The following is a 26,206-nucleotide window of genomic DNA, read 5'->3' on the forward strand; positions in this document are numbered from 1 at the left end:
TGAACAGCCATGATACTAACTTATCAACTGCAGTGATTCACTTAACAATGGAGGCAGGAAAGGTTGTAAGAAACTCACGTAACAAATGTCTCAGTTAACAACAGCAATTGTGGTTGTACATCGAGGACACCTGTATTTCCAAAGTACTTTTAGTTAAGAGTAGTGGCAGCAGTGGTAGGAAAAACACTTTCTTTGTCTGTCTAAAGATTAGGACTCATGTGCTCTGCCTTAGAGAACCTTTGTACCTTTTCTGTTCCGCTGCAGAAATAGTTGAAGCTATTTTCATCCAACCTGCTAAAGAATTCAGTGCCTGCCCTCAGGGAATAGAAAGAGGCTTGTGAACAAGCTAAGGAGTTTTAAACAGGAAAGAAAAAGAGAGAGGCTTGTCAACAACTGGTTGCAGGCAGTGTTCAGTAGCATCCTCAAAAGTGAAGTGGAGTTTCTTACTGGTAGAGGAGACAAATTTCAAAGAAAGTCAGAACACGTTCAGAATTGCACTTCGAATTATGGCTCTGATCAGATAGTATTTGTCTCTCATTAGCAACTCAGGTCAAAAGCTGCAGGCTGATGAACAGAGGAAAAAACATGCTGTGCCTTTGAGTTTGATCCTCTTTTCACTGTTATCCTCCTTTCCCTGGTTGAAGGTTTTAACATCTCTGTGCTCTAATTTTGGGGATAATCTATTCTGTATTCTTTCCCATCTCACAATTTCTACTTTATTTGGGTGCCCGCCAACTTGTCAGTCAAAATTTGTCCACGTAGGTTATGCAGTTATACATTATAAATTACGTACAAGATAGATTTGTTCTGTTCCTCCCCCCTCTTATGGCTACAACTTTAAAAAAATAATAATCATTCTGTGCTTTTAAGTCCTGTCCTGCATTTCTTTTGAGAGACTTGTCCCCTCTCCACCCACATCCTTTGATGAAGCAAATGTTGCTGACAGAAATCCTGGTTTCTAGTTACCAATACTGTTGTTCTCCTAGTAGACTTGCATTCACTCTTCTCTAAGGCCAATATTCTCATTTTCTCTCTCCCTCCGTCCCTCCATCCATTCCCCTCTCCCTCTCATGTTATTTGTATAAAGGTCTACCCAGTCCCTTAAAATAAGAGGAGAAAGAAGCAGACATGCTGCTGCACCATGAACAGTTTAATCAGATTAATCCAATTAAATAAAAATTGATAGAGTCTAAAAACAAGGTCAATCTTCCTATTAGGATGGATGGACCTGTCAGCACGTTATAGACATCTGAAAAGGAACTGGTGTTTTTTTTTTTTTTTGGGGTGGCGGGGGGTGTTATTGCTCAAGTTTGAAGAAAAGAACATGTAGTAGTTGGATAATATGTACATTGATATCAATGGAAAGATGATGTCCTGTATCTTGTTTTGCCTCATGTCTCAGGGCCCATTTTATTAAAAAAAAAAAAGATCTCATTAACTCATTGGCAAGTTTTCAAATGATTTTCAATTAAAGAGCTGCAGACGAAGTTCAGGCATATATAGGCAACGTGGCAAGCAGTAGACACTTTCTAAGAGCGAGTATCTTTGCAGAAAGACTCACCAGATACCCACATGGTCTTTATTTCTGTTGGTAGAAATATTCTTCTGGGTTCAATTCCAAGCGGGAAGAAAGACACTGGAAACATGGTGACTGCTTGGGAAGATGGTTTAATGGTGGACAGGACCACATGGCTTGGAGATCCTGGGGGGGGAAAAGGGAAGAGATGCTGAGAGTCCCTGAATTTTATGCCCTCTTTGGGCTTTCGGTTTCCTGGGGCACAGGAAGAGTATCCTGATTGGTTACTGTCAGAGGTCATAGCTAGGATGTCATAGCTAGGTTTGTAGGTCATAGCTAGGTTTGTAGGTTTGTCTGTGTGCTAAGTTTGGTTGAAACTTGATGGATGGTGCAATGAAGGGCAATTCAATGGCTCTGCCTGAAGGAGGTAGACCTTTGTTATGTAGAATAGACTGGCCCAGGCCTTAATGGCCCATTAGCAAAGGTTGTGGGGGGAGGGGAGGCTGAGTTTCTGCCTCTCTGAGTTTCTACTTCTCTTTTAAGGGAAATATTCTGCCTTTTTAGTATATCCTAAAATATTTCATTTTTCTAGGAGAGGGGGTGGGTTTTAACTTCCAACAATTCTGAGGATAATTTCTTTTTCTGAGGATATGGATTAGGCTTTGAAGGTTATTTCTCCATTAAGTATTGCAAGTACCCTTGTTGTCTGCAGACTGAGATTACTTTGGCCGATTGTTTTCACTGCAGTAGATTTAATTTCTATGGAGGTGCATAAAATGAATGAATATTTATTTCAGATGGGTATCACTTTATTTTGTTCTAATACTGGGTGCAATAGGATAGTAAAAACTCTCCACAATCTCACAGAGGCAAACAAATCAGGGTGTACAGATCCATAGCTACATGTGAAATGTGGCCAAAATCATTTAGACAGCTATGAATGTCCCTTTTTTAAAAAAAAATCTCTCTTTTTCTCTTCCAGGCTTATCCAGAGGATAAATAACTTGCAGTGATCATATATAGACACTCCTGTTTTGTATGCTTACGATACATTGCCAAGCTTTGGCATCTGTGTCTAAGGCCAAATTAAATTTAAATTTGGCATTAAATGAGTTATTAGGATGCTTTTCAGGTTTTCTCGAAAATTAATTGCAGATGAGCCTGGAGTGATTTTTATTAGACTACTTTCGTCGGGAAAAGGAAAACTTCCCTTCCTATTCTCATTTCTGTTGAAAATGGCCTCATCTCTTTGGGAGAAAAAGCTCTGATTGTCAACCCCAGTGGTCTGGGATTGGTGTGGCTGGTTAGAAAAGAGCGATTTGGCATTTCCTTGGGTAAAGTGGTTAGAATGCAGTACTGCAGGCTACTTCTGCTGACTGCCTTCTGCCTACAATTTGGCAGTTCGAATCTCACCAGGTTCAAGGCTGACTCAGCCTTCCATCCTTCCGAGGTCACGTGAGATTTTGTTCACATGACTATGGGGATGCTGCAAAGGTTAGAAGGGAAAACAGTCAGAAGTCCCTTGTTTCTGTGCTGTTGTAATTTTGAACAGTCACTAAATGAATTGTCGTAAGTCAAGGACTACTTGTACACCCAATATTGTGTGTAGTTTGATCTAAAAGAGGCACATGGTGGCTCAGAAATATATAACCTGCTACCCTAGGAGGACAGTAAGCCTCTAATAGCCTTGGCTGATGCCACCAGGAAGGTCCATAACGTTGATATCAACTGGTAATTTTTAATGGGATAGAAAATGATTAAATGCATGACTGAGGATTAATCACATTAATTCTCTTTAATTTTGATGAAATTTAAATGTAAATGAAGAGGAATTTAATTTAATTTTTGTCCTGCTCTTGTTACTTGTTCTTGGAATGCAACCCGTGGCAAATCTTTCACCCAGGAAAAGTCGAGCATTCCTCTGGTAAATAATATTAAAAACAAAACAAAATTAAAACTCATTAATTAAAATTTGGGGCAAGATTCTTGACTGACAAATATTAAGAGCAGCACTGAAGCATCTTCTTTTATTCTATGTTCATCTCAGTTACAGAAAGCCAATTTCAGAAAGATTCAGTTTTCCCTAACTGAAAGTATTTCATTGATTACAGAAATTTAGCACTTTGAAAAGAACTATCTTCTTCCTCTTCCTCTTCCTCTTCCTCCTCCTCCTCCTCCTCCTCCTCCTCCTCCTCCTCCTCCTCCTCCTCCTCCCCCTCCCCCTCCCCCTCCTAATCTTTCTCCTCCTCTTCCTCCTTCTCTCTCTTCTCCGTCTTCGCCTTCTGCCTCCTCTCCTCCCCCTCCTCTAATTTATTACTGTATATTAGGTACAGTATTAGAGAGCCAGTTTGGTGTAGTAACTAAGGTGCTGGCCTAGAAGCCAGGGGTCTTCGAATTCTATCTCTAGCTGACTGGGTAACGTTGGGCCAATTACTCCCTCTCTCTCTGCCCAACCCATCTCACAGGGTTGGTATTGTGTGGAAAATTGGTGGACCAAGCAATATTAGGTATATTTGCCGCCTTGAATGGGATAACAATCATATAACACTAATCATACTACTAATAATTAGTTTTTACTGAGCGTCGAAAGGAAAAGAAGATATCCAGAAAATTAGGTATCTACTGGGGCCAGACAGTGCTAAGTTTTGAAATAGCATATCTTATTTTCCTGGCTTCCATTTTCTCTGTGGAATACAAAGGGCAGTAATAATACTATGCAGGCTGCTATGTGAAAGAGGTTGAGAAGTTCATTAAAACATGAAAGAAAAGGACCTTTGAGATGGTGCGATGTGTTTTAGATGTAAATATATCTCTTTGTCAGATAGAATATATTTCCTCCCCCTTTCAGTTTACTCAGGGTAATCTGGCAGGCTTTCATCTCTCTGTAGTTTCACCAACCACAAGAACTGAGGTAAAGTGGCAAAAAGGCTCCTGCTGCAAATCCTGGAGCAGGATTTTCTTTCCTGGAGCACCTAGCAGGCGGTTAACGTTAATTCAGGTTGCCATCTGTTTCTTCCTTCTGTGAAGGGTTTACCAAACCAAGGAAAGGTAAGAAGAGTTTGGTGCTACAGGGAAAGCAATTAAAGTTCACAGCAAGGAATAGAAGGTCTTCCGCCTCTTTGTTGGAAGGAAAATCCAGCTCCAATTCCAAGCTGAGAATAAGATGGAGGCTGATTGGAAAGAAAGTTGGTTTATTGATGAACAGCAGTTTATTGATGAACAGCAAATCACCAACAGCATGTGATTTTGGGACATCTGACAAAATGAAGTTGAGAGTAGGTGGGTTTTATATCTTCTGGATTCCTTTGGGGTCATGTAGGGGTCATGGCTGGCTCTATAGGCAAAAAGGGAAATGCAAATCCTAGGTGTTCATCTGAGCTAATTTTGTCAACTTTTGGCTTGATTGTGTTGCTTATCTGAAGTTTCTGTCCTGACCCAGTCTTTCTGAATAGATTACCAAATCAGCATTTCTAAAAGTTGGCCTTTTCATTTTCTGCTTGGGGCAGGGAAACTGGAGCTGGTTTCTGCCTCCCTTAAGATTTTTTTTCCATTTCTCCTTTAGGGGAAATATTTTATCCTGCCTTTTTTAATATCCCCCAAAATATTTCATTCTTCTAGGGGGGAGGGGCTTCCCACAGTTTCTCTGCATTTTTGAAATCTTGTTGTGTATCTATTGCTATACACCCTTGTGAAAACTTTTCAGCGAAGTCTAGCACAATAGGCTGGCCTATCGGGAACCAGAGAGATTCTGGGTTGAAATAATCCAAGTTCTGCAGAGATGAATAATCAGTTCAGCAAACCTGACTAAGTTATGGCTGCCAAACTAGGACCACCCAAACTACTGTCCAATGGACAACCTTCGATTAGTTTACTTTAATAAAAATGAATGGGAAGCTATTATGGTTTATAACAATGTGTTAGCCTGAAGCCTGTCAGCATTCCTTACAATAATAGGATGGCTGGGTGCAATCCAATGTCTTGTTGGTATCCCAGTATATAGTTATGATTGAATTCCCCCAGCATGGCAGTCAAGTCTCTGAAAATGTTCATGTATCAATATAAATAGTCCTTGACTGGCAACCGGCTGCTTAGCAACTGTCTGAAGTTATGGTGAATTTCCTTGGAGTTATATTGTGGACAATAAATTCTCTTAACAATTGTTTACTTAACAACCACGGTGTTGGCTTAATGACCGGTGCAAAAAAAGAGAGTAAAATTGTAGTAAAACTGGTGACCCATTTAATGGCCAGCATGACTTGCAAGTCATAGAGTCATAGAGTGGTGTAGTGGCCTAGAGGTGGCTCTCTCACCTCACAATCAGGAGGCTGTGAGTTGGATCCTAGGTTGAGGTAAATATTTCTCTCTCTGGGCACAATGAGAATGTATCTGCTGAACAAAACTCTGCATTGGCAACAGGAAGGGCATCTGGCCAGTAAACACTCAGCTCCATTTAGTTGCCCAGATTCCACCCCGCAAGGGATTATAGGGTCATTAAATGAAGAAGATAGCTTACAGTCATAATTCCAAATTAAATTATATTGTAAGTCAAGGACTACCTGAATCCCAAATGTGCTCTCCTATGGGAGAAGAAAAAAGGTCAATTTAAGGAAAAGTAACTGTTTAAAGAATCAGAAACAGACCCAGACAATTTTTAATTTGCCGTTGCTTTTTGTTGCCTATAGCATGGCAGACCAAATATGCTCTGCCTGTGCTAACCCCCTTAGCATGTTGTTCAAATGCAGTTTCTAGATTCAAATGCAGTTTCTAGATTCAAATGCAGTTTCTAGATTCAAATGCAGTTTCTAGATATCCTGACCTAGGGAAGTATGTTGTGTGAACACAGCTTGTATAGGATTAAGAGATCAGGACTGAAAATGCCATAAATGTTTAACTCTGTCCTTTAAGATCCTAAAAATCCCAACTTCTTGACTTTGTAGTTTTGGGGCATCCTTTTGAGAAATGGCTTCTTTGGAAGAGGAATGTTGGCCAGGAATGTAGCAGGAGGTGAATGGTTTTATTTTCATGGTTTGTTGGTTGCTATTTTGATATCGCCCCCCCCCCCATCAATTGGTTTTTGGCTGCTAAATGCATTTTATTAAAAAATGAGCACACATTTAGTATCATATCTATTCCCCTGAATGGCAGGCTCTACTTTAAGTAGTTTAGTCCTTTCAAGCATTGTTTTCTCTGTGCAATTAATACCGCTTTCATTCCAATGATTCCTCTCCATTTCTGCACATGAATAATCCAAGTAATGAAATCATGGTCTTAAGTGATAGAAAAGCAGATCCCTGTGAGCCAGAAGGAAAACAAAATTCTTAAGATCAGACTGACAGCAGAACTGGTTACTAAGGGAGATGGTGGGCTTCCCTTCCCTTGATGTCCTTAAACAAAAATAAGATAGATATCTACTGAGGAGGCTTAAATTTGAATTCCTGTTGTTAAGCAGACCTAAATGGCCCCTGGATTTTAAGTCTACAGAAGATCTAACACTCCTGCTTTCTTGCTAGGTGATATGAATTAATTATATGGAGAAAGGAACATCCAAATAAGGTTTCTTTCTCAGACGGGCAGTAGGAGGAAAGAGAACAAACAGGTAAAAGTAGCCAGCTATGGATGGTAAATGAATGCAAACTGGGTAAGAGAGTGGCCTGCTGCACTTATAAAATTGGATTGCAGTCAGAAAGCACTGTTGATTTCTTAGCATTATTCCCTATGGCTGTTTCTCATAAACATGAAATATTCTCTCTGACAATGTGTAAATAATGCTGCCTATTTGAAATGAGCAATAGTTTTGTATTTCAATACAGGGCTGGCTTGTTGCTTAATGGGTACCATGGATTTTTAATAGCGCTGTGATTGACAAAGCTAGTCCTTGCTATTCACCAATAAATGTAGATCAGAAATAATCAATTTCTTGAAAAACACTTCTAAGGTACCCAAATCAAGAGGACTTTGTTCATTATTTGTGGTTATTCATAATCATTCATGACGATGATGGTTTAGATTTTCAAACATTGACTTTTAAAGTGAACATTGAAATCAGAGAAAACTTGAGAGTTGGTTCTAGAAGAAACACAATGTATAATTTATACCTTGGAAAAAAACAGGAGTTCCCCCTTAGCAATGAACATAAACGACAGATGCAGGAACCCATATGTTTTTCTGACTTTTTCCAAGGGAGTACAAAATAACATCCCCACTGATTATTTCTGTAAGGGATGTGGAACCTTTGGCTGAAAGAATCTGTGACAAAATTAATGTTAAGTAGAAGCAAAATCTTCTATTCATTCTTGCTTTTAAAAATAATGTCGAGGAATTGATGGAATTTCACTTAACTTTAAAAACATATCACGAGTTTGAAGAATCTCTTCCATTTAAAACAAACAAACAAACCTCAGGATATTCCCACAATGCCTCAGAATGGTAAAACTCCAGGGCCTTATGGGAAATTAAAGGGCCACCTTCCTTTAGAATGTGAATGTTAGGTAATTTTGGAGGAAAAGGTGTTCCTTCTCCCAGAGTGAATCAGCCGAGATGCCTCAGAGCTAGATATAGGAAGGTATATACTGTATACATCATAATATTGACTTCATTCATCTGGCCTGGAGATTTTTGTCACGTGGCTTGAGTCTGCAGATTTTGCTTGGATGAAAACAATTGTGGTAGCTATAGTTGATTTTTTTTGTCTTTGTAATTGATACCGGTAGTTATCTTGATTTTTAAGAGAAATGAGGACAAACACTGATTAATTTCAGCCTAGTTAAGTTTTTGGGGGAAATGAGCAAAAAATTGCATTCTATGAACCAGGGATAAATGCATTCCTCTCTTCCAGAGAGAAAAAGAATGTATTTGAGCAATCCTGGAATAGTATATAGAACTGCATTATAACTACCCAGATTTGTTAATAGACAAAGAGGTTAGCAGACGTTATGAAAGAATGCTGGAATTTATTGTAATTTAAAGAGAGGAAGAGAAAGCATACTATCTATCTATCCATCTATCCATCTATCCATCTACCCGTCTGTCCGTCTGTCCATCTATCCGTCTACCCATCTGCCCATCTATCTATCTATCTATCTATCTATCTATCTATCTATCTATCTATCTATCTATCTATCTATCTATCTATCATCTATCTATCATCTATCCATTATCTATCTATCTTATGTGAGAGAAGTGTTTGTAGTCTTTCAATATTGGAATACTAAATGAGAGATAGGAGAGAAAAGAGTTGTTAGTATTTTACATATGAAATGCTGTATAGTTTGCTATACTAAACTATTGTAAGTTTTATGCTATTTCAGTATCTCCAATAAAATATATATTTTAATGCAAGAACTCTTATGGCATGGCTTCAGCTCACAATTTACATTAAGTTGAGTCCGTTATCCAGCTTCATAGATAGACCTCCTTGGTAAGAAAAAAAGATGAAGCTTTATTGGACTTAGATTCCTAGAAGTCTCCTTGGCAAATTTCCACAACTGATTTAAAACAGGAGTTCTGTATAGGGCTGGGGGATCCATAGCGCCATGCCAATCTTGATAAAGAATAATGGGGTAGAGTAAATATGTTCTATGGGCTGGATGGATACTGCATATCCAATATCTTGTTTCCAGTGATGAGCAATTTATAAGCTCTTTTTTCATCTTACCCAGAAAATGTTAAAGAGTTTTCAATTATTTCTCATGCCTGTCATAACTGATTCAACCTCATGCCATTGAACTTCAAAATTATGCATTGTTAGGCAATGTTCACTTGATCCAGAATCAGCTGTCCTTTAGTGTCACAGTTTGCTTCTAATTCCACAGAAGGAGAAATAGAATATCCACATCAACACAGGCAAACACAGGTTGTCCTTGACTTATAACAATTCATTTAGTGACCATTTGAAGTAACGGCGCTGAAAAAAAAGTGACTTATGACCACTTTTCATGCTTACAACCTTTGATCACATGATTTACAATTTGGATGCTTGACAACTGATTCCTATTTATGACCATTGCAGTGTCCTGGGGTCATGTGATTATCCTTTACGACGTTCTAACAAGCAAAGTCAATGGGGGAGCCAGATTCATTTAACAACTGTGTTATTAATTTAACAACTGCTGTGAGTCACTTAACAAATGTGGCAAGAAAAGTTGTAAAATGGGGCAAAAACTCACTTCAGAAATTGCTCACTTAGCAATATAAATTCTGGGCTCAATTGTGGTCGTAAGTCAAGGACTACCTGTACCCTTTATCTACTCCTGGCATTTCTGGTGTGAGAAAGGTGTTACAAGGAATTGTTTTATTTATTTATTTCCTTTAAATTGATTATAGCAGCCCAATCTAATAGACCGTTCAATTCCTTGACGTGCATTGTTCCCATCTTATACTTTTACAAGTAACCCTAACTTTAACCCTATTAGGAAACCTATTTTATCAATGTGGCATCAGTTTATGCTGTCAACCTTTGTTAATTTTATATGTATTTTAAACTTAACAGGTATTTAAGAACCACGGTGCAGTGGTTAGAGTACAGTACTGCTGGCTGCTGGCTGCCTGTAATTTGGCAGTTCAAAGCTCACCAGGCTCAAGGTTGACTCAGCTTTCCATCCTTCCGAGGTCACTAAAATGAGTACCCAGATTGTTGGGGGCAATAGGCTGACTCTAAACAGCTTAGAGAGGGCTGTAAAGTACTGTGAAGCAGTATATAAGTCTAAGTATAATTGCTAATTAGAGATTGAGCCCAACTGTTTGGGTAGTTTATAGGTCAATATATTTTGTACAACACAATGTACTAAACAATTCACTACCCAGTCTAAGGATAGTATAGTATGCAAACACACCCAAACCATAGTTAAAATAAGCTAGGTTTGATAAAGTGTGATGATCGCTTTAAACCAAGATTTATGCCTAAATCCTTAGTATAAATTTAACTGTTCAAACAAAAGCCTCTTAGGCTACATGCTTCCCTGTTTAACTTCATATGCACACCAGGACACCCTTAGTAGCAGATCACTTCAGCTATATTTTTTAAAAGTACCAAGAAACCATCCCATTAAATTCTGCTCTACTATTAAAAATCACAGTGCATCTTCAATCTGATTGCATCTTTATGCTTTCTGGTCCTGGGTTTCAGAAGCAGCCTATTGGCTTAGAAATGCCTTAGCAGTAGGACAACCCATCTCTGGTGATGTTGCTCTCTATACTCCCAAAATTTTGGTTGTGTTCCTATTGCTTATACACCTAAGCAGCTTTCATAAGATGACTTCTCCAGATAAAATATAATCATCCTCTTAGGGCATTCTCAGATGTAATGCAGGAAGCAAAATGAGCTCTTCCTTCACCAATCATCAAATGCTCTGATTGGTTGCTTTCCATCACTCAGGTTTCTGGATGTCACCTGTTGTGGTAGAAATGTTTTGTACCAAGCCATCACTACAGCAGGTAGAAGATAGGACCTAGCAAATGTGGAGGCTTCAGCTCAAGTCTATGTGGATTGCAAATACCCTTAGACAGAGAGCCTGGTACACTATTATATATTTCATCTGCAAACCATGCCAAACGCATCCTGGATTTAATCCAGGATGGCCACAGGTAGGGCACTGTAAGCCTCCACATGGGATAAATATACTAAACAACTCAGTTTCATCAGGTGAAGGTAGTCCAGAAGTTTGTCAGAAGCCAAGTCTCATGTGAGGCTTAAGTTAAAGCCAATCCTATGAATTCCACCTGAAACTACCTGGGTGCCAATATTGTATATGCTATAATAGTTGTCATTCTCCCTCATATGCAGTTCAAAATGGCCTTCAAAGACATTGCCATATAAAGCATACAGTGGTGCCTTTTCATGGTGAAAAGAGTGTGAACCACTGCCATGGGGACTTGCTGTTCCATAAAGAGTCACAAGTGATGCACCACCCAAAGCTGGGCAAAGACTATCCAAGCTGTGGTATCTATCTGTGCATCCAACAGTAGCCATGAGTCCAGGGTAACTCCCAAATTGTGAGATGAGAGCTAGAGTTAAAACAAGATTTTTTTAAATAAAGAACCAGATGATTACTGGGCAGGAACCACATTTTGTTAGGATTCAAAGCAATGTCATTTGTTCTATTCATGCCCTTACATCCTCTGAACCATGGGTGTCAAACTCGAGTTCATTGAGGGCCACATCAGGGTTGCATCTGACCTTGGGGGGATGGGATGGGCATGGCCAGGGTCACTCATGTTCGGTGGCCTGAGCTCTGCAAGTGAAAACGGGCTCCCAAGCTCTGTTTTCAGCTACAACGGCCTCCTGCAACCCTCTGCCTGTGAAAACGGAGCTCGGGAGGGCCTCACGCAGCCCTCCTTAGCTCCATTTTCATTGGCAGAGGCATTGCAGGATGGTCCATCACTGTTTCCATGGCAGCCCCAGGGGCCAGAGCTAAGCACCCCATGGTCCGAATCCGCCCCCTGGGTCTTGAGTTTGACATCTCTGCTGTTTCAAACTTGACTGTTTTAAGATGTGCGGACTTCAGTTCCCAGAATGTCCTCACATTCCCATGCTGATTGGAGAATTCTGGGAATTGAAGTGGCCATGGCTGAGAAGCACTGCCTAGACACTCAATCAGGATTCACATGGCATCTTTTTTTCCAGCTCTGAAGTACAGATATACAACTTTGTTTCATTCACATACTGTAGATATTTAAACCTGAACTGATAGCAGCTCCTTTAAAGGGTAAAAAGGGGAGGTTTCAATTCTGTAGCATTCCAGAAGGAGGTGCCCAACAGTCTGACTTTTCTTCCCCCACCAATACCATAAAGGAAGAAGAAATGGAACTACTGCAAAACAGTGTCCCCAATCCTCAAGTGGTCCAAAAGAATGTTATGGCCGTTAGTATTAAATGCCACTGAAGTGTCAAGAAGAACTAGGAGGCGACACACTTCCTATTTAAGTCATGACACAAAGTTGTTGTTGAAGGAAAATACCAACACAAACCCAGTCCTCACTTTGGGCACTGCCTATGCAAAATCCAGACTGAAGTAAATCTGGACAACTTCACTTGGAAAGATTTATGCAAGTGCACCACATTGGTCTAATGGCAGATCTTCCTGTCCATCCTTCTCTAATAGGCCAACTTAGCAGAATGTTGACTTAAATCCTGTGATAGAAGAAAAATGAAAATTGAATGGATGGTACTAGGTGGTAAGAAAAGCCATGTGGGAAGTCCTATACCTTCAGAATATTCTGTTGCTACCAGATAGAGTATGAAGAAGTTTATAGTCAGTGTCAACACCAGAGTCAGTTTCTAACCTGATAGCTTCTGTATATAATGGAAGGCTTATAATTTCATTCTGTGTCTTTGGTAGCAAAGTGTCTGTTGCAAGATGGGGCCAATCAAATATTAGGAGGAAAGAAATATCTAGTAATTTGGAACTCCTGCATGCATCACATGCATTTATCTGTCAAACTTTGACCTTTTTATTCACTATTTCTGTGGTGACGCAGTGGTTAGAATGCAGTGCTGCAGGCTACTTCTGCTGACTGCCAGCTGACTGCAATTTGGCAGTTCGAATCTCACCAGGCTCAAGGTTGACTCAGCCTTCCATCCTTCCGAGGTCAGTAAAATGAGGACCCATATTGTTGGGGGCAATAGGCTGACTCTGTGAACCACTTAGAGAGGCCTGTAAAAGCACTGTGAAGCGGTATATAGGTCTAAGTGCTATTGCTATTTTGCAATGTCATAAACGTATGCCTTCCCTGAGGTTTGTGAATGTTGCTGCTTCTAGCAAATTCTGTATGAAAATAGCATCAGATGTCCCTTCTCCACACTCTACAAGGAATAATACTGCGGGACTTTCTCCCTATAATTCCTGCGCTAAATATAAATATCATAACCATCCTCCAGTCGTACAGACAAGTTGAAAGGATTGGGGATTAGGAAGCTTAAATAACACCTACTGAAAAATGTTTCACAGTGTAAGGTAAATATTCTTCCTCCCCTTAAAACTAATTAGTGAGGGAGGAGCATTAGCTCATTAGGATGTCCCAATAAAGTAGCAGCTGACAGTGGACATAAAATCCTTACCCCAAACTGTAGGCTGAAATCTTCCTGGGTCTCAGTAGGTGTACTAAGTAATTAGAAAGCAGCATTAGGATTTGATTTGCATGTGCTCAAAGGAAGCCTTGAAATTTCTTTCAAAACTAGTTTTTTCCCTGAGGCCTAATCGCTACCTTGGACAGTTCCTTCCTCTACTCCATACCATCTGAAGTTTAATCCCTCTCTTTAATATACAGTATTTTCTCTGCTGCAGTGTGTTTTTAATATATGGCGTTGGGGGAGAGGAAGGTAGCTAAAAATACAACATGGAGGGTGCAACTGTGTGTATCCAATACCCCGTCCCTTTTCTATATGTTTAGCACAGGGCAGCATTCTCCCAATTAAAATCATTTACATATTTCTACATCAACATAAGTAAAAGGCTTGACAAATCTATTTGAACTACATATTAATCAAAGACTAAAGGCCTTTTCCATTCCAGATAATTGACTTCAGCACCTGTCTCTTTTTATATTCATAATCTAACACTTACTTAATCATTCGTATCTCATCTTTGACAGATATTTATGGGCATAGAACCTGCAAAAGCATCACCTTCTCTCTCCAATTGTGAACTATTATTGTGTCAATTGTGGGGGGGGGATGTGTGTGAGTCATTGTTACCTCCTGGAGAATGCTTGGACTAGCTCTTACAGTTTTCTTTTGGAAGTCGTTTACCCTTGCTTCCTTCCTAGGGTTCAGAGAGATCAACTGGCCCAAGATCACCCAGCTGGCTTTGTGCCTAAGGTGGGACTAGAATCCATAGCCTCCCTTTTTCTCCAATTTGCAGGACCCACCTTTTTGTGGCATGCAATCCAATTTAAATGTGATTTTCAGGATCTATCAAATTAGAGATCTGTGAGGGGAAAAAAGATACATGCGATTAAGACTAAGTCTATGCATCTACATCTTGGAGTAAATTTTGTTTGCTTCTTTCTCTTCACTTCTGAGTAAACATACATTTAGTAGGGTTTCATGCTGTGAACCATAGATAGAATATGCAAGTAAACTCATGCTTAGAGAATAAGCAATATATACAGTACAGAGACAGCTTCAGACTAATTTAGGATTAATTTCAGTTGGGAAATGAATTAGCAGATAGCAGCATTTCCCTCTTTTTCTCTCTCTTTTTCTTTCTTGTTTCTCCATTCCTTTGAGTCAGTATTGACTACTCTGGACTAGTCTCTGCAGTTTTGTTGGCAATATTTCAGAAGTGCCTTCTCCTTATTAGGACTGAAAATTGAATCACAGCTTTCCATCAGCTTTAAAGCTGTCCATAAAAATAAGAGTTCCTACCCAAAAGAAACAATAAGTCCCTCCCCCTCACAAAAAAACTATAATCACAATGCCTATGTTGTCCCACAAAGAAAGATATATAAATCCATTGATAACTCATACACTACACTCTTCTGGGCTAAGACCAATGGTACGACATCCTTTCAGCCCAGAGGATTCATATTGTCTTTCTATCCCATCTGCAGAAAGATAAAACAAGAGGTCATTTATGTGAACCAAGCTGAAATTATTGGTCCTTTTGCGGGGGGAAGGATAGGGTTTGCCTTATAATTGGTTAGAACATTCACCTAAGCCTTAAACTAACAAACAAAGTTATTTAGCAACTTTAAGGAATGCTTTGGGTGGTTTTAGATCTACACGTTCAGGATCAAACTGGGAAGTTGCATAAATATACCATTTTGTGGTATTAGAACTTCCCATAAACAAAAAGTTAAATTCCCCCCTCCCCCACATCCAATGTGGATGGGCTCTGGGGGTCAAAAGTAGGAGATAGGTAGACTGCAGTTGTGTATGCCAATATTTGTAAAATTTGCCTTGTCTTTCATTTCCTTTTAATGTCTTCTCCCACCATTTTCAACTGGGTATCCTCTGAATAGATGTATTTGGACTACTGTTCTGACCTAAACCTTGTTCCAAGGAAACAAACACGAACCAGAGGTAACAGCAAAATCTTGTAATGATTCTTTACTAATTCCGTTCCTTCATGATTAAAAGGCTGTTTCAAGCTAATTGTCTCTGATAAGGACGAGCCTTGCCAAGGTTGTGCAAGGCTGCCAAGAATACTAGATAAAGTGACTAAGAAATATTTCAAACAAAAGAGTCTCCAGACACCAACCAAGATACTCCAAACATCCACAAGGCTTGAGTGCAAAAAATTCTTTGCTTCCTGCAAAGAACTCCATTTTCTCAGCTGACTTTTATTTCTTAAGGGAGGGGCCATTACCTTGCAGCCTTACTCCCGAGTCACCCGTGCTGCTGCAGCTGCTCTTTCCTTCGAGCGGCCCTGCGCACACGTGCACTAGGCATAGGCTCCTTGAGGACCTCTTCATCACTGCTGCCAGCCTCCACAATCTCCGAAGGCAGAATTCCACTCCCTGTTTGGTCCTGGCCCCATCCCTTCATCACACGCAGGCCCCTCATCTGAGTCCTCAATCTCTGAGACCTCAGCCATCCATACCTGCTGCCGGTGAACCACAACAATTACAATGCTGGAGAAAACTATTGCAGTACATTGTTTTATGAGTCTAGATGGCAGCATTTGCAATAAGAATGGAGGTTAGTATAGTAACAAAATATAGTATAGTATTAGTAATAGTAATAGTATAGTATAGTACGGGTGTCAGCAACCTGCAGCTCTGGAGTCACATGCAGCTCTTTGAGCCCTCTGCTGCGGCTCCCTGTTGGGTGATCCCACCACTGGCTGGGCACGCCCCTCGCCTTCCCCTCCCAGTCACTTCTCAACTGGCCTGAGAAGATAAAACATAAAAAACAGAAATTAGAGGGAGGGAGGGAGGGAGAAAGAGAGAGAGAGACCCATTTCCCACAGAAAACACGGGGAGCCACAAAGCCTAGGTAGGCATGGGGTGTGTGTCATGTGACTGGATGGGAGGTATGTTGAGTTGGCCACGCCCACCCAGGTTTTGTGGCTCCCAGTGCTTTCTTTTCTGTGGGGAACAGGTCCAAATGGCTCTTTGAGTGTTTAAGGTTGCAGATCCCTGGTATAGTATCAGTACAATGTACAACCTATACAATAAAAAGCTGACATTCATCTCACATGTTCTGGGATATGTAATGGGATCTTCCTAATTCCTAGCCAGGAGTGTCTGTGATCTACTTACAGACATCTGCCTCAGATGGTGGTCTTGTAGAACTCGACCTTCAATATCTGCATTTCCTGAAAAGGACTAAAAGGGAGCTAAAAAGTTCTCAAGCCACAGTGCTTTATTGCCTTTGGCTCACTAAATTATAGGTTATGTCAATATATTCTCATTCTGTAATCTGACTTGCCATATCCAGTATCCTTGAGATGAGTTAGAGTTCAATTTGCATAATTTCCCGCTGACTTGGGATTTTAGAAATTGAAGTCCAATAACTGTTGAGGGTAGTGGATTGGGAAGTTTGTTATAATGCCTTTGAAATGCCTTCAGTATAACCAGAAATGGGCAACTTTGATTTTATCGGAAAAATAATTGTTTCTGGGGAGTTTGATTCTGGAGTTGGAGGCAGTGAGATGATGATAACAATGGAGGAAGTGGGACAAGTTTCAACCATAATCTGAGGGGTTTGGGAACTTCTCTGCCCATTTAAAATCTTCTTAGAGGCTTAGCATACCTATTTTAAGTGTTTATGGAAAACTTATAAGTGCAAATGCCCTGGTAAGAATCATTATTTTGCTGCTGAATTTTGACAATGATCTCGGGGAGTCTTGGGAGGTAATTCCATGGAGGTTGGGGACTGTCGGTGACTCATCAGCCATAGGTTGCTCCCTCCTGCCATACTGTTGTGACTGTTGCCTAGGAAAGGCCTACAGTTTTGCCCTGCCTGACTCTCTCATGACAATGGCTCCACTAATGGTTAACTTTAGTTTAGTTTAGTTTAGTTTAATGTCATTGCACCTTGTACAATGAAATTAAATACCATCTTCAGTGTACATTATGACTATGAAAATAAACACACATATCCTTCACATTCTATACATTGAATTGGAAACCCCTGATATTGCATTAATATTGCACTGTACAGTAGAATTCAATAGAGTTACTGCCCTGGGATAGGAGCTGTTTTTCAGCCTATTTGTCCTTGTTTTTATTATCTTGTACTGTCTGCCAGATGGTAATAGTTCAAAAAATGGGTGCCCAGGATGAGATGGATCTTTGAGAATGTTTTGAACTTTCTTAAGGCAGAAGGAGCTATAAAGCTCTTCCAAAGAGGGGAGAGGGCAACCCATAATCCTCTGGGCAATGATGTTAACCCTCTGGAGTGCTTTCCTATCTGCCACTGTGCAATTGGCAAACCATACAGAGGTACAGTATGTTAAAATGCTCTCCATGGTGCAGCGGTAGAAGGTTACCAGCAGTTTCTCATTCAGTTGTTGTTTTCTGAGAAGCCTCAGGTAGTATAATCTCTGCTGGGCCCTTTTGACCAGGGCTGCAATGTGGGCACCCCAGGTCAGGTCCTCTTTTAGGGTAACACCCAGAAACTTAAAACTGGCCACTTGCTCCACTCGGTCCATTGATAAGCAAGGGCTGGATGTCTGATCTATTCCTTCTCTAGTCCACTATAAGCTGCTTGGTCTTATTGGTGTTGAGGACCAAGTTATTGTCTCTACACCACAAAAGCAACCAGTTAACTTCCCCTCTGCTTCCAGGAGCTTTCTAAAACTTGCCCTATGCTCTGTGGATTTTTGCAAAGCCAGTTAGCTAGAGGTAGAAACTTAAACCGACCGACCAACCAACCAATCAATCAACCAACCAACCAAAAAAAAAAACCAAATAAAAAAAGAGAAACATTGCGTTTTGTTCACAGTGACGATCCCTGCGGTTCAGCCAGCAAGAAAACCGGGTGTGACGTGGAGGAACCGAAGGAGTCCGGCAGAGGCAGTGGCCAGGAAGGCAGGTCCGACACCTTGAAGTTAAAAGCCCAGCATGAGGAGCCACAGGAAGAGCAGGCAGCGGGGTCCTCCCTTTTGGTGCAGAAGGCCAGCCTCCACCACACAGGTTCCCCCGTCAGAGGGCAGCGCAGCAAAGGGGCAGCTACCTGTTCCCATGCGGCTGCATCCAATTATGAGCTCTCCCTTGACTTAAAGAATAAACAGGTACGCCTGCTTCTCCTCATGCCTTGGGAGAGAGGGCTGGGGTGGGGCGGGGCCATTTCTCCATCCATCATTTAGCTTAGTTCCTTTTCATGTGCACTCCCAGCCTGCTGACCATCACCAGGGATGGGAATGGGACTGGGCGAATATATTTTGGGGAAGAACCATAGGGAGTATTTTGCATGAAGAGGGCCCCTTCATCATAATCCATCAGGTAGGAAGAGATGGGAAATATCTGTATTTTTTGCGGGGTGGGCCGTGGTCTGGAAAGAACTGTTGTCTATCAGAATAGACAATATAGACCAAGAATAGTCTGATGGAGTATAAGGCATTGAATTCACCCCCCCTGAATTTATACTTACCGTGTCAATGTGTGAGCCAAATCAGAACTATATCTCAAGAATCATACGTGCACCGTCATGCATGCACAATTTTCAATCTGTTCAGAAAAGGGATATATTAGGGAGAAGGGCACACAATATAGGAGATATTTGTGAAAATAATGTAAAGAATACATTAGGGTAGACAGACTGCAAAAATATGAGTGTTAAGGAAAAAGTTATGTACAAGTAATATGGCTAGAAGGGAAAACACACACAAAATATTCACTGACATTTTATGCAATTATAAAGTGTAGCAAAACAAATGAATGAAACAAATTTAAGATTTCAATCCATGTTTTCTTAATTCTTTTTGGCTCACTGTATGCAATTAACACAAACCTTTCCATGAGCTCCAAGCCATATTATGCAAATGAAAACATTTTTCTTAAATAAGGTAGAGTGTATATCTACGTCCCCATAGAGAAAGTCAGTTTTGAAAGAGAATTTAGTATATACATTAAATATATGTATGCAACTCTTAAATTCCCCCCCTGCTTATGTCTTTAACTAGCCATTTTATATTTGGGCTGTTGATGAAAGCAAATAGATGCAGAAGATTCATTACTGCCCTTTAGTGGTTCTCTGTGGTTTTGCAGCCCAGGTGTAGCACCTTGCTTTAACCATAAAGGTAAAGGTTCCCCTTGCACATACATGCTAGTTGTTTCCGGCTCTAGGGGGTGGTGCTCATCTCCGTTACAAAGCCGAAAAGCCAGTGCTGTCCGAAGATGTCTCCATGGTCATGTGGCCGGCATGACTAAGGCACACAGAACACTGTTACCTTCCCCCCAAAGTGGTCCCTATTTTTCTACTTGCATTTTTTACATGCTTTTGTAACTGCTGGGTTGGCAGAAGCTGAGACAAGTAATGGGAGCTCACTCCATTAACCAAGGCTAGGGATTCGAACCGCCGAATTGCCAACCTTTCTGATTGACAAGCTTAGCATCTTTGCCACTGAGCCACCGCGTCCCTTGTGCTTTAACCATACCAAGGCTGAAATATTTCTTCCTGCAGGCAGGTCAGGGAATTCAGGCCCTTCTGCCTATCTGAAAGAAAGTGTTGAAATTAGACATTCCTAAATTTATTAGCTTATTATTAAGGCCTGCTCCCAATGGATGCAGAGATGGAGAGAATGGCGTTTTCTGAAGAATTCTTAGAGCAAGGGCCTACATCAGTGTTTCTCAACTTCAGTCGTTTTTAGAGGTGTGGACCTCAACTCCCAGAATTCCCCAGCCAGCATACTCCAGTAGGGAATTCTGGGAGTTTAAGTCAATTTGCCAAGGCTGAGGAACATTGGCCTTCAGCATTTGGCCTTTGATATGTTGCCCTATTAAATCTTAGGTATGGCTAGGAAAAATAAAAATAAATTATTTTTGTTGTTGTTGTTGTTAGTTGCGAAGTCGTATCTGACCCATTGTGACCCCATGGACAATGTTCCTCCAGATCTTCCTGTCCTCTACCAACTTCCTTCCAGAGTCCATTTAAGCTCACGGCGACTGCTTCAGCGACTCCATCCAGCCACCTCATTCTCTGTCGTCCCCTTCTTCTTTTGCCTTCAACCTTTCCCAGCATTAGGCTCTTCTCCATTGAGTCCTTCCTTCTCATTAGGTGGCCAAAGCATTTGAGTTTCATCTTCAGGATCTAGCCTTCTAAAGAGCAGTCAAAATTGATCTCCTCCCTGTGGACAGTACCAAAAGGCAAAAAAACCCCAACAACTTTACATTAAAAGCAGTTATGATTGGTTCACTGCAGTTAATGTGATTCCTCCCTATACAGTTAATAAATCCTTCCTTCTTTAATCTTTACATTTGGTAAGAACTTTTACAGAGACTTTCAAGAAAATCTTGAGATCCTTGAAGGTTTCTTCCCATTGCAGATTCTCTATCTTGAAACCATGGGAGCTGCCTTATCCTCCAGTTGGATAGAATAGAATAGAATAGAATAGAATAGAATAGAATAGAATAGAATAGAATAGAATAGAATAGCTTTATTGGCCAAGTGTGATTGGACACAAGGAATTTGTCTTGGTGTAAATACTCTCAGTATACATAAAGAAAAGATACATTCATTAAGAATCAAGAATCATAAGGTACAACATTTAATGATAGTCATAGGGTACAATCAACAATCAAATCATACTAGGAAACAGTCAATATAAATCATAAGGATACAAGCGACAAAGTTACAGTCCTACAATCACAAGTGGGAGGGGATGGGCGATAAGGAGTGGTGAGAATAGTAACAGTAGTGCAGACTTTGTAAATAGCTGAACAGTATTGAGGGAATTATTTGTTTAGCAGAGTGATGGCTTTCAGGGAAAAACTGTTCTTGTGTCTAGTTGTTCTGGTGTGCATAGATTTTGCTTTAATGAACCTGAAACAGAATTATGATAAAATTAGTTATTGTACAAAATAATTTTAAAATACTACAGGTTTTATTTTTGCTAGCTTGTCACTCTTTTTATAATGTTCACCGTCTGCCACAAAATATTTGGCTTCAGATCTTGTTTCTCATCTCACCATGTGTTTCTATGTGTGTTTTTATTCTTCACCCAGCTAAATATTTTCACTCTGGTGAGATAAGGATACTTTCAGTATGCAGTTCAAGTTATAATATTTACCAATGTGCATTTTCAGAAATGCATCAGAGATATGAATCTACTGATGCACTGGAAAAAAAATGCCTCAAAAGTATGTCGGCTTTTCGCCACATTTCTATTATATCAACCATTTTTGAACAACCCCCCCCACCCGCCCGTTTTCTTAATCTCTGAATAGTTGCATGTAAATAGCATTCAGACTTAATGTGAATCTGAATCTAAACCGAGAAAATGAAATTAGAATTCTCAAGTTTGGCTCAGAATAATACAGGCTGGGAATACATGAATGGAATTGGGGATATCTGTGTCGAGCAGAGCCAGATCTAATGTGACTGATTAATGAATGATTTTTCATAAATCAGGAGACAAATAGAAGACCCTTTTACTAATCATATCAGTAAAATACCCTGCTAGCAGAGCAAGGCATCTAAAAAAGAACCTTTGAAAAATACTGCCTTGTTTGGAGGGACTGCAATAAATACAAAACAGGTTTATTCAGAAAGAACTCTCTAAAAGTCTTAACATTTTTGTCAAAAAATGAGTTAAGGAGAGCTCCTCATAACCTGAATTTTAGCCACAGACCATTTGTGTTTGATGTGTTTAGTTTCTGTACATCATCTCCGTGACTGCTCCCAGATTTAGGTTGAGAAAGAGGGAACCCCAGACACGTAAATGATATGGGTGCTTCAGTCTCTTTTTCTATAAACTTTGGAAAGTGCCTAGTTGAAAATCAGCAGCCAACTTCTGAAAAAAATAGTACATTTTACACACAAGGACAATAGGGAGTATTCCTATTTTGTTTTTAATCGTTGCCCAATTATTTTGTAAAAAGTTGCTGTTAATTTATATGTTCGTTTGTACACTGATTATATTTCTTTATTGTTGTATGTATATTGAGAGTTTATGCACTGGAATCAAATTCCTTGTGTGTCCAATATTCTATAAACTTCTATAAACTTCTATAAACTTTGGAAAGTGCCTAGTTGAAAATCAACAGCCAACTTCTGAAAAAAAGCCATTCTATTCCTATTCCTATTCTTATTCCATTCCATTCCATTCTTAGTCCTAGTTCTGTCCTATCCTATCCTATCCTATCCTATCCTATCCTATCCTATCCTATCCGCTTCTAATGATGTCACTGCTATGCCACCATTAGCCTTTGATCCTTGATTGTGAAAAATGGTAGAAAAGATAGATATGTTTCCTGGCTATTAAATTGCCTTTCTTTGCTAAATTTCTGTCTTGATGCAATAGAAAGTATTGCATGGTTTTACTCAGTAAAGAACTCTGTTTAAAATTGCAACAGAAGAAAAGAAAACGATGACAATGTGTTTGCTTGATAGATTAGATGCAAAATTGTGTTATTTAGAGAATAGTTGTACAGATAGTTAGATATCAATGTATCACAGATGTCAACATAGCCTGTTTAAAGTCCTCAAAGAACTTTAAATTGATTGGCCTGTATCTAATATTTCAATATACAAGCACCCCAGATTTTGTAATTTAAAGCCATCTAAATTCATCCTTGGAATGTTTAAAGATTATAAAAATTGTATTTTTCTTAGGAAGTAGCAGCTGGCTCCCTTTTTAAAATGATTCATATAATCCTTGACAACCTCTTAGTTGGATAAATACAGTCGTATGCTATGTGACAGCATAAGTAATCTGTTTCCCCCGCTTATATTATTTGAAGGCAATCTATTATTGTACTAATTTCTAGACACAAAAGCCCAAATTACACATTTTACTCTTGCGTTGCTTTCTAGCACATGGTGTTTGCATGAAGCACTTTTAGTCCCATCACACATGCATGTTAGATACTCCTGATTCCTGGTATCAATGTACAGGTAAGAGCTGCATCTTTTCAGACATTTATGTTGCAAATGCAAATACCAGCAATTGGGCTTGTACTGACGTAATTTTGCTGGCCTGAGGTTTCCACTCATCTTCAGGTAGAACACCTGAGTGGAACACCTGAATAAGGCTTACATAGAGAATTTCCATCACACAGAATTGCTATTGCTATGAAAGATATAGGGCCTGGGGCAACCTGTTAAGGAGGCCTCTCCAACAAGCTTTGAATGATTCATGAATGGTCAACCTAGGGTTCCAGAATTGTAGGCAGCCTTTAAATCCCACTCATTTCTTTACTTAGTTATTCAGTTACTCAGTTATTTACATACACGTAGTCCTGTATGTAAACAGTTCATTTAGTGGCTGTTCAAAGTTACAATGGCACTGAAAAAAGGTGACTTATGACCGTTTTTCACACTTATGACCATTGCAGCATCTCCATGGTCATGTGATCAAAATATGAATGCTTGACAACTGACTCATATGTATGACGATTGCAGTGTCCCTTCTTACAAGTAATTCAGAGGGAAAGCTAGATTCATTTAACAACCGTGTTACTAACTTAACAATAGCAGTGACCCACTTGTCAACTGTAGCATGAAAAGTCGTAAAATGGGGCAAAATTCACTTAGCAAATGTTTCACGTCGAAACAAAAATTTGGGGCTTGGTTGTGGTCACAAGCCAAGGCTTACCTGTACTAACTAAACAGCCATAGACCTAAAAGAATCTCATTTTTTGCAGTCTTCTCATCATCTGCTGAAAAGGGTTGATAGGTTTCCTGTCACTCTGAGATGGGGCATAGAAGAAAAGCATAGTACAGGCCCTAAAGCAGGAGTGTGAAACTCGATTTCATTGAGGGCCGCATTAGGGTTCTGTTTGACCGGGGCGGGGGGGTGGCCAGGGTGGCTGTGGCCAGCTTGACCTCACTCATGGTGGCCCAAGTGTTCTGCCAGTGAAACCGGGCTCCCGAGGTCTGTTTTCGGCTGCAACATCTTCCTGCAACCCTCTGCCAGAGAAAATGGAGCTTGGGAGGACCGCTCCAATTTTGCTGGCAGAGGTGGGTCAGACCAAAGCACCCTGCGGGCCAGATCCAGCCCATGGACCTTGAGTTTGACACCCCTGCCCTAAAGTAATCCAATTATATCAACTCCTTTGCACAAATTCCTTCAGACTAATCCAACCTCCCTCTGCTCTGAGGGTGTCCATGCTAAGCAGGGAGTTCTAAGCATTACAGTCTCATCTGCTCTGAAAATGTCAGGTTGGCAGGGGCTATTTTACAGGTTTACTTCCATAAGAATTACCAACATGATTCACTTTCCTGCCATTATTCATTAGACTCCATGTAAACCTTTTTGAAAGCACTTGGGTCACTGATGTGACAAATGCCTTCAAAGAGGCAGAATAGCCACTGGCATACTGGCTTTAGTTTATGGAAGTTCAAGTCAAACATGTCTAAAAAGAGGGAGAACACAAGTCTTAGAGAGATCCAGATATATTTAATCCTTCCAGGTCCAGGTCTCTCTTGGAGTCAAATGCCCAGAAGGTACAATAGCAGATATAAGAGGTAATAAAAGTCCTTAATAGTAGTACAGAACCTGTGGCACCACTCTGACATAAAAAACAACATCTGTCCAGCTTTCCTTTATATTCCCAACTAAGGTAATGCAGTTCTCAAGTGTATCTGTGTAAATGGCCTGCTTGTAACGCTCCTTCTTAAAAACCAATACAAGTCAACATCTGCTTGAAAAATTAATCTGGTAATATGCAAGAAGAAAACTCTGGCCTGATGTAGCAATCAAGAAAAAGTCTCAGCAAGTTTACAGGTCTCTCCTCCTAGCAGTCTTCTGGTGTGAGGCGGGAGGGATTCGGAAACATTATTTTCCTTTTGCTATTGACCATCTGAACATGGACAGACTGAAACTGAGGTTTGCACATGGTTTTAACCAGGTTTTGTCATACATATGGCGCAGCAGTGGGTTAAGTTCACCTAATGCTAAACCAATGCTAAATCAAACCATAATGGCTGGGTTCATGCTATATGCTAAGCTCAATTCAGGTCGGCCACCTTTCTGAGACGATGTGATGTATGAATTAGCCGTCTTAATTATGATTAAGAGAAAGAACTTGGCCCCAAAGCACAAAGTTTATGGAGCTAATTTATATTCACAAGTTATGTTTAAAATTTATTTAAGACAATTTATATAGCTGCCCAACTCACTCTCAGCCACTCTGAGCAGCTTACAAGGATAAAATGCCAATACAGAAACAATAAAAAGCAATACCCCCCGCATCCTGCTGGTGACAACAATCAAATGAGCTATTTGATGGGCTCAGTGGTGGGATTCCACGTTTTTTCCTATCAGTTCTATGAGATAACACTTCACATACGCACACATGATTCGTGCGTGCGCACACAGCACTCAAAAACCTCCCTCTCTGTCAGCGCTAGTGAGGTGAGCTGTTTTTTTAGCTCAGCTAAGGTGTGGCAATCTGCTCTGCCGCATGAATCAGCTGAGGTAAAAACAAGGTAATACAGGACAGGAAAGGGCGCGGGGGGGTGGGTAGGGCCAGGCAGAGGTGGTATTTGCCAGTTCTCTAACTACTCAAATTTTCTGCCACTGGTACACCAGAACCTGTCCAAACTGGCTGGATACCACCTCTGGATGAGCTCCATCCCACTCTG

At 40.3% G+C, this 26,206-nt stretch overlaps 1 protein-coding gene across 7 annotated transcripts in view; it reads left to right on the forward strand.

The window, feature by feature from the left end:
* Positions 1-26,206, forward strand: part of IQSEC3 (IQ motif and Sec7 domain ArfGEF 3) — a 212,611-nt gene that overhangs the window by 110,336 nt on the left and 76,069 nt on the right. For all 7 annotated transcript variants that reach the window (XM_087935030.1, XM_087935034.1, XM_087935032.1 and 4 more), the window contains exon 3: positions 18,404-18,692. In XM_087935030.1, the coding sequence (XP_087791156.1) occupies positions 18,404-18,692 (289 nt within the window). The remainder of the gene's footprint in view (positions 1-18,403; positions 18,693-26,206) is intronic.

Source organism: Pseudonaja textilis, chromosome 5, assembly GCF_049901715.1.
Source record: "Pseudonaja textilis isolate UNSWEBS1 chromosome 5, rPseTex1.2, whole genome shotgun sequence".
Taxonomy (NCBI): domain Eukaryota; kingdom Metazoa; phylum Chordata; class Lepidosauria; order Squamata; family Elapidae; genus Pseudonaja; species Pseudonaja textilis.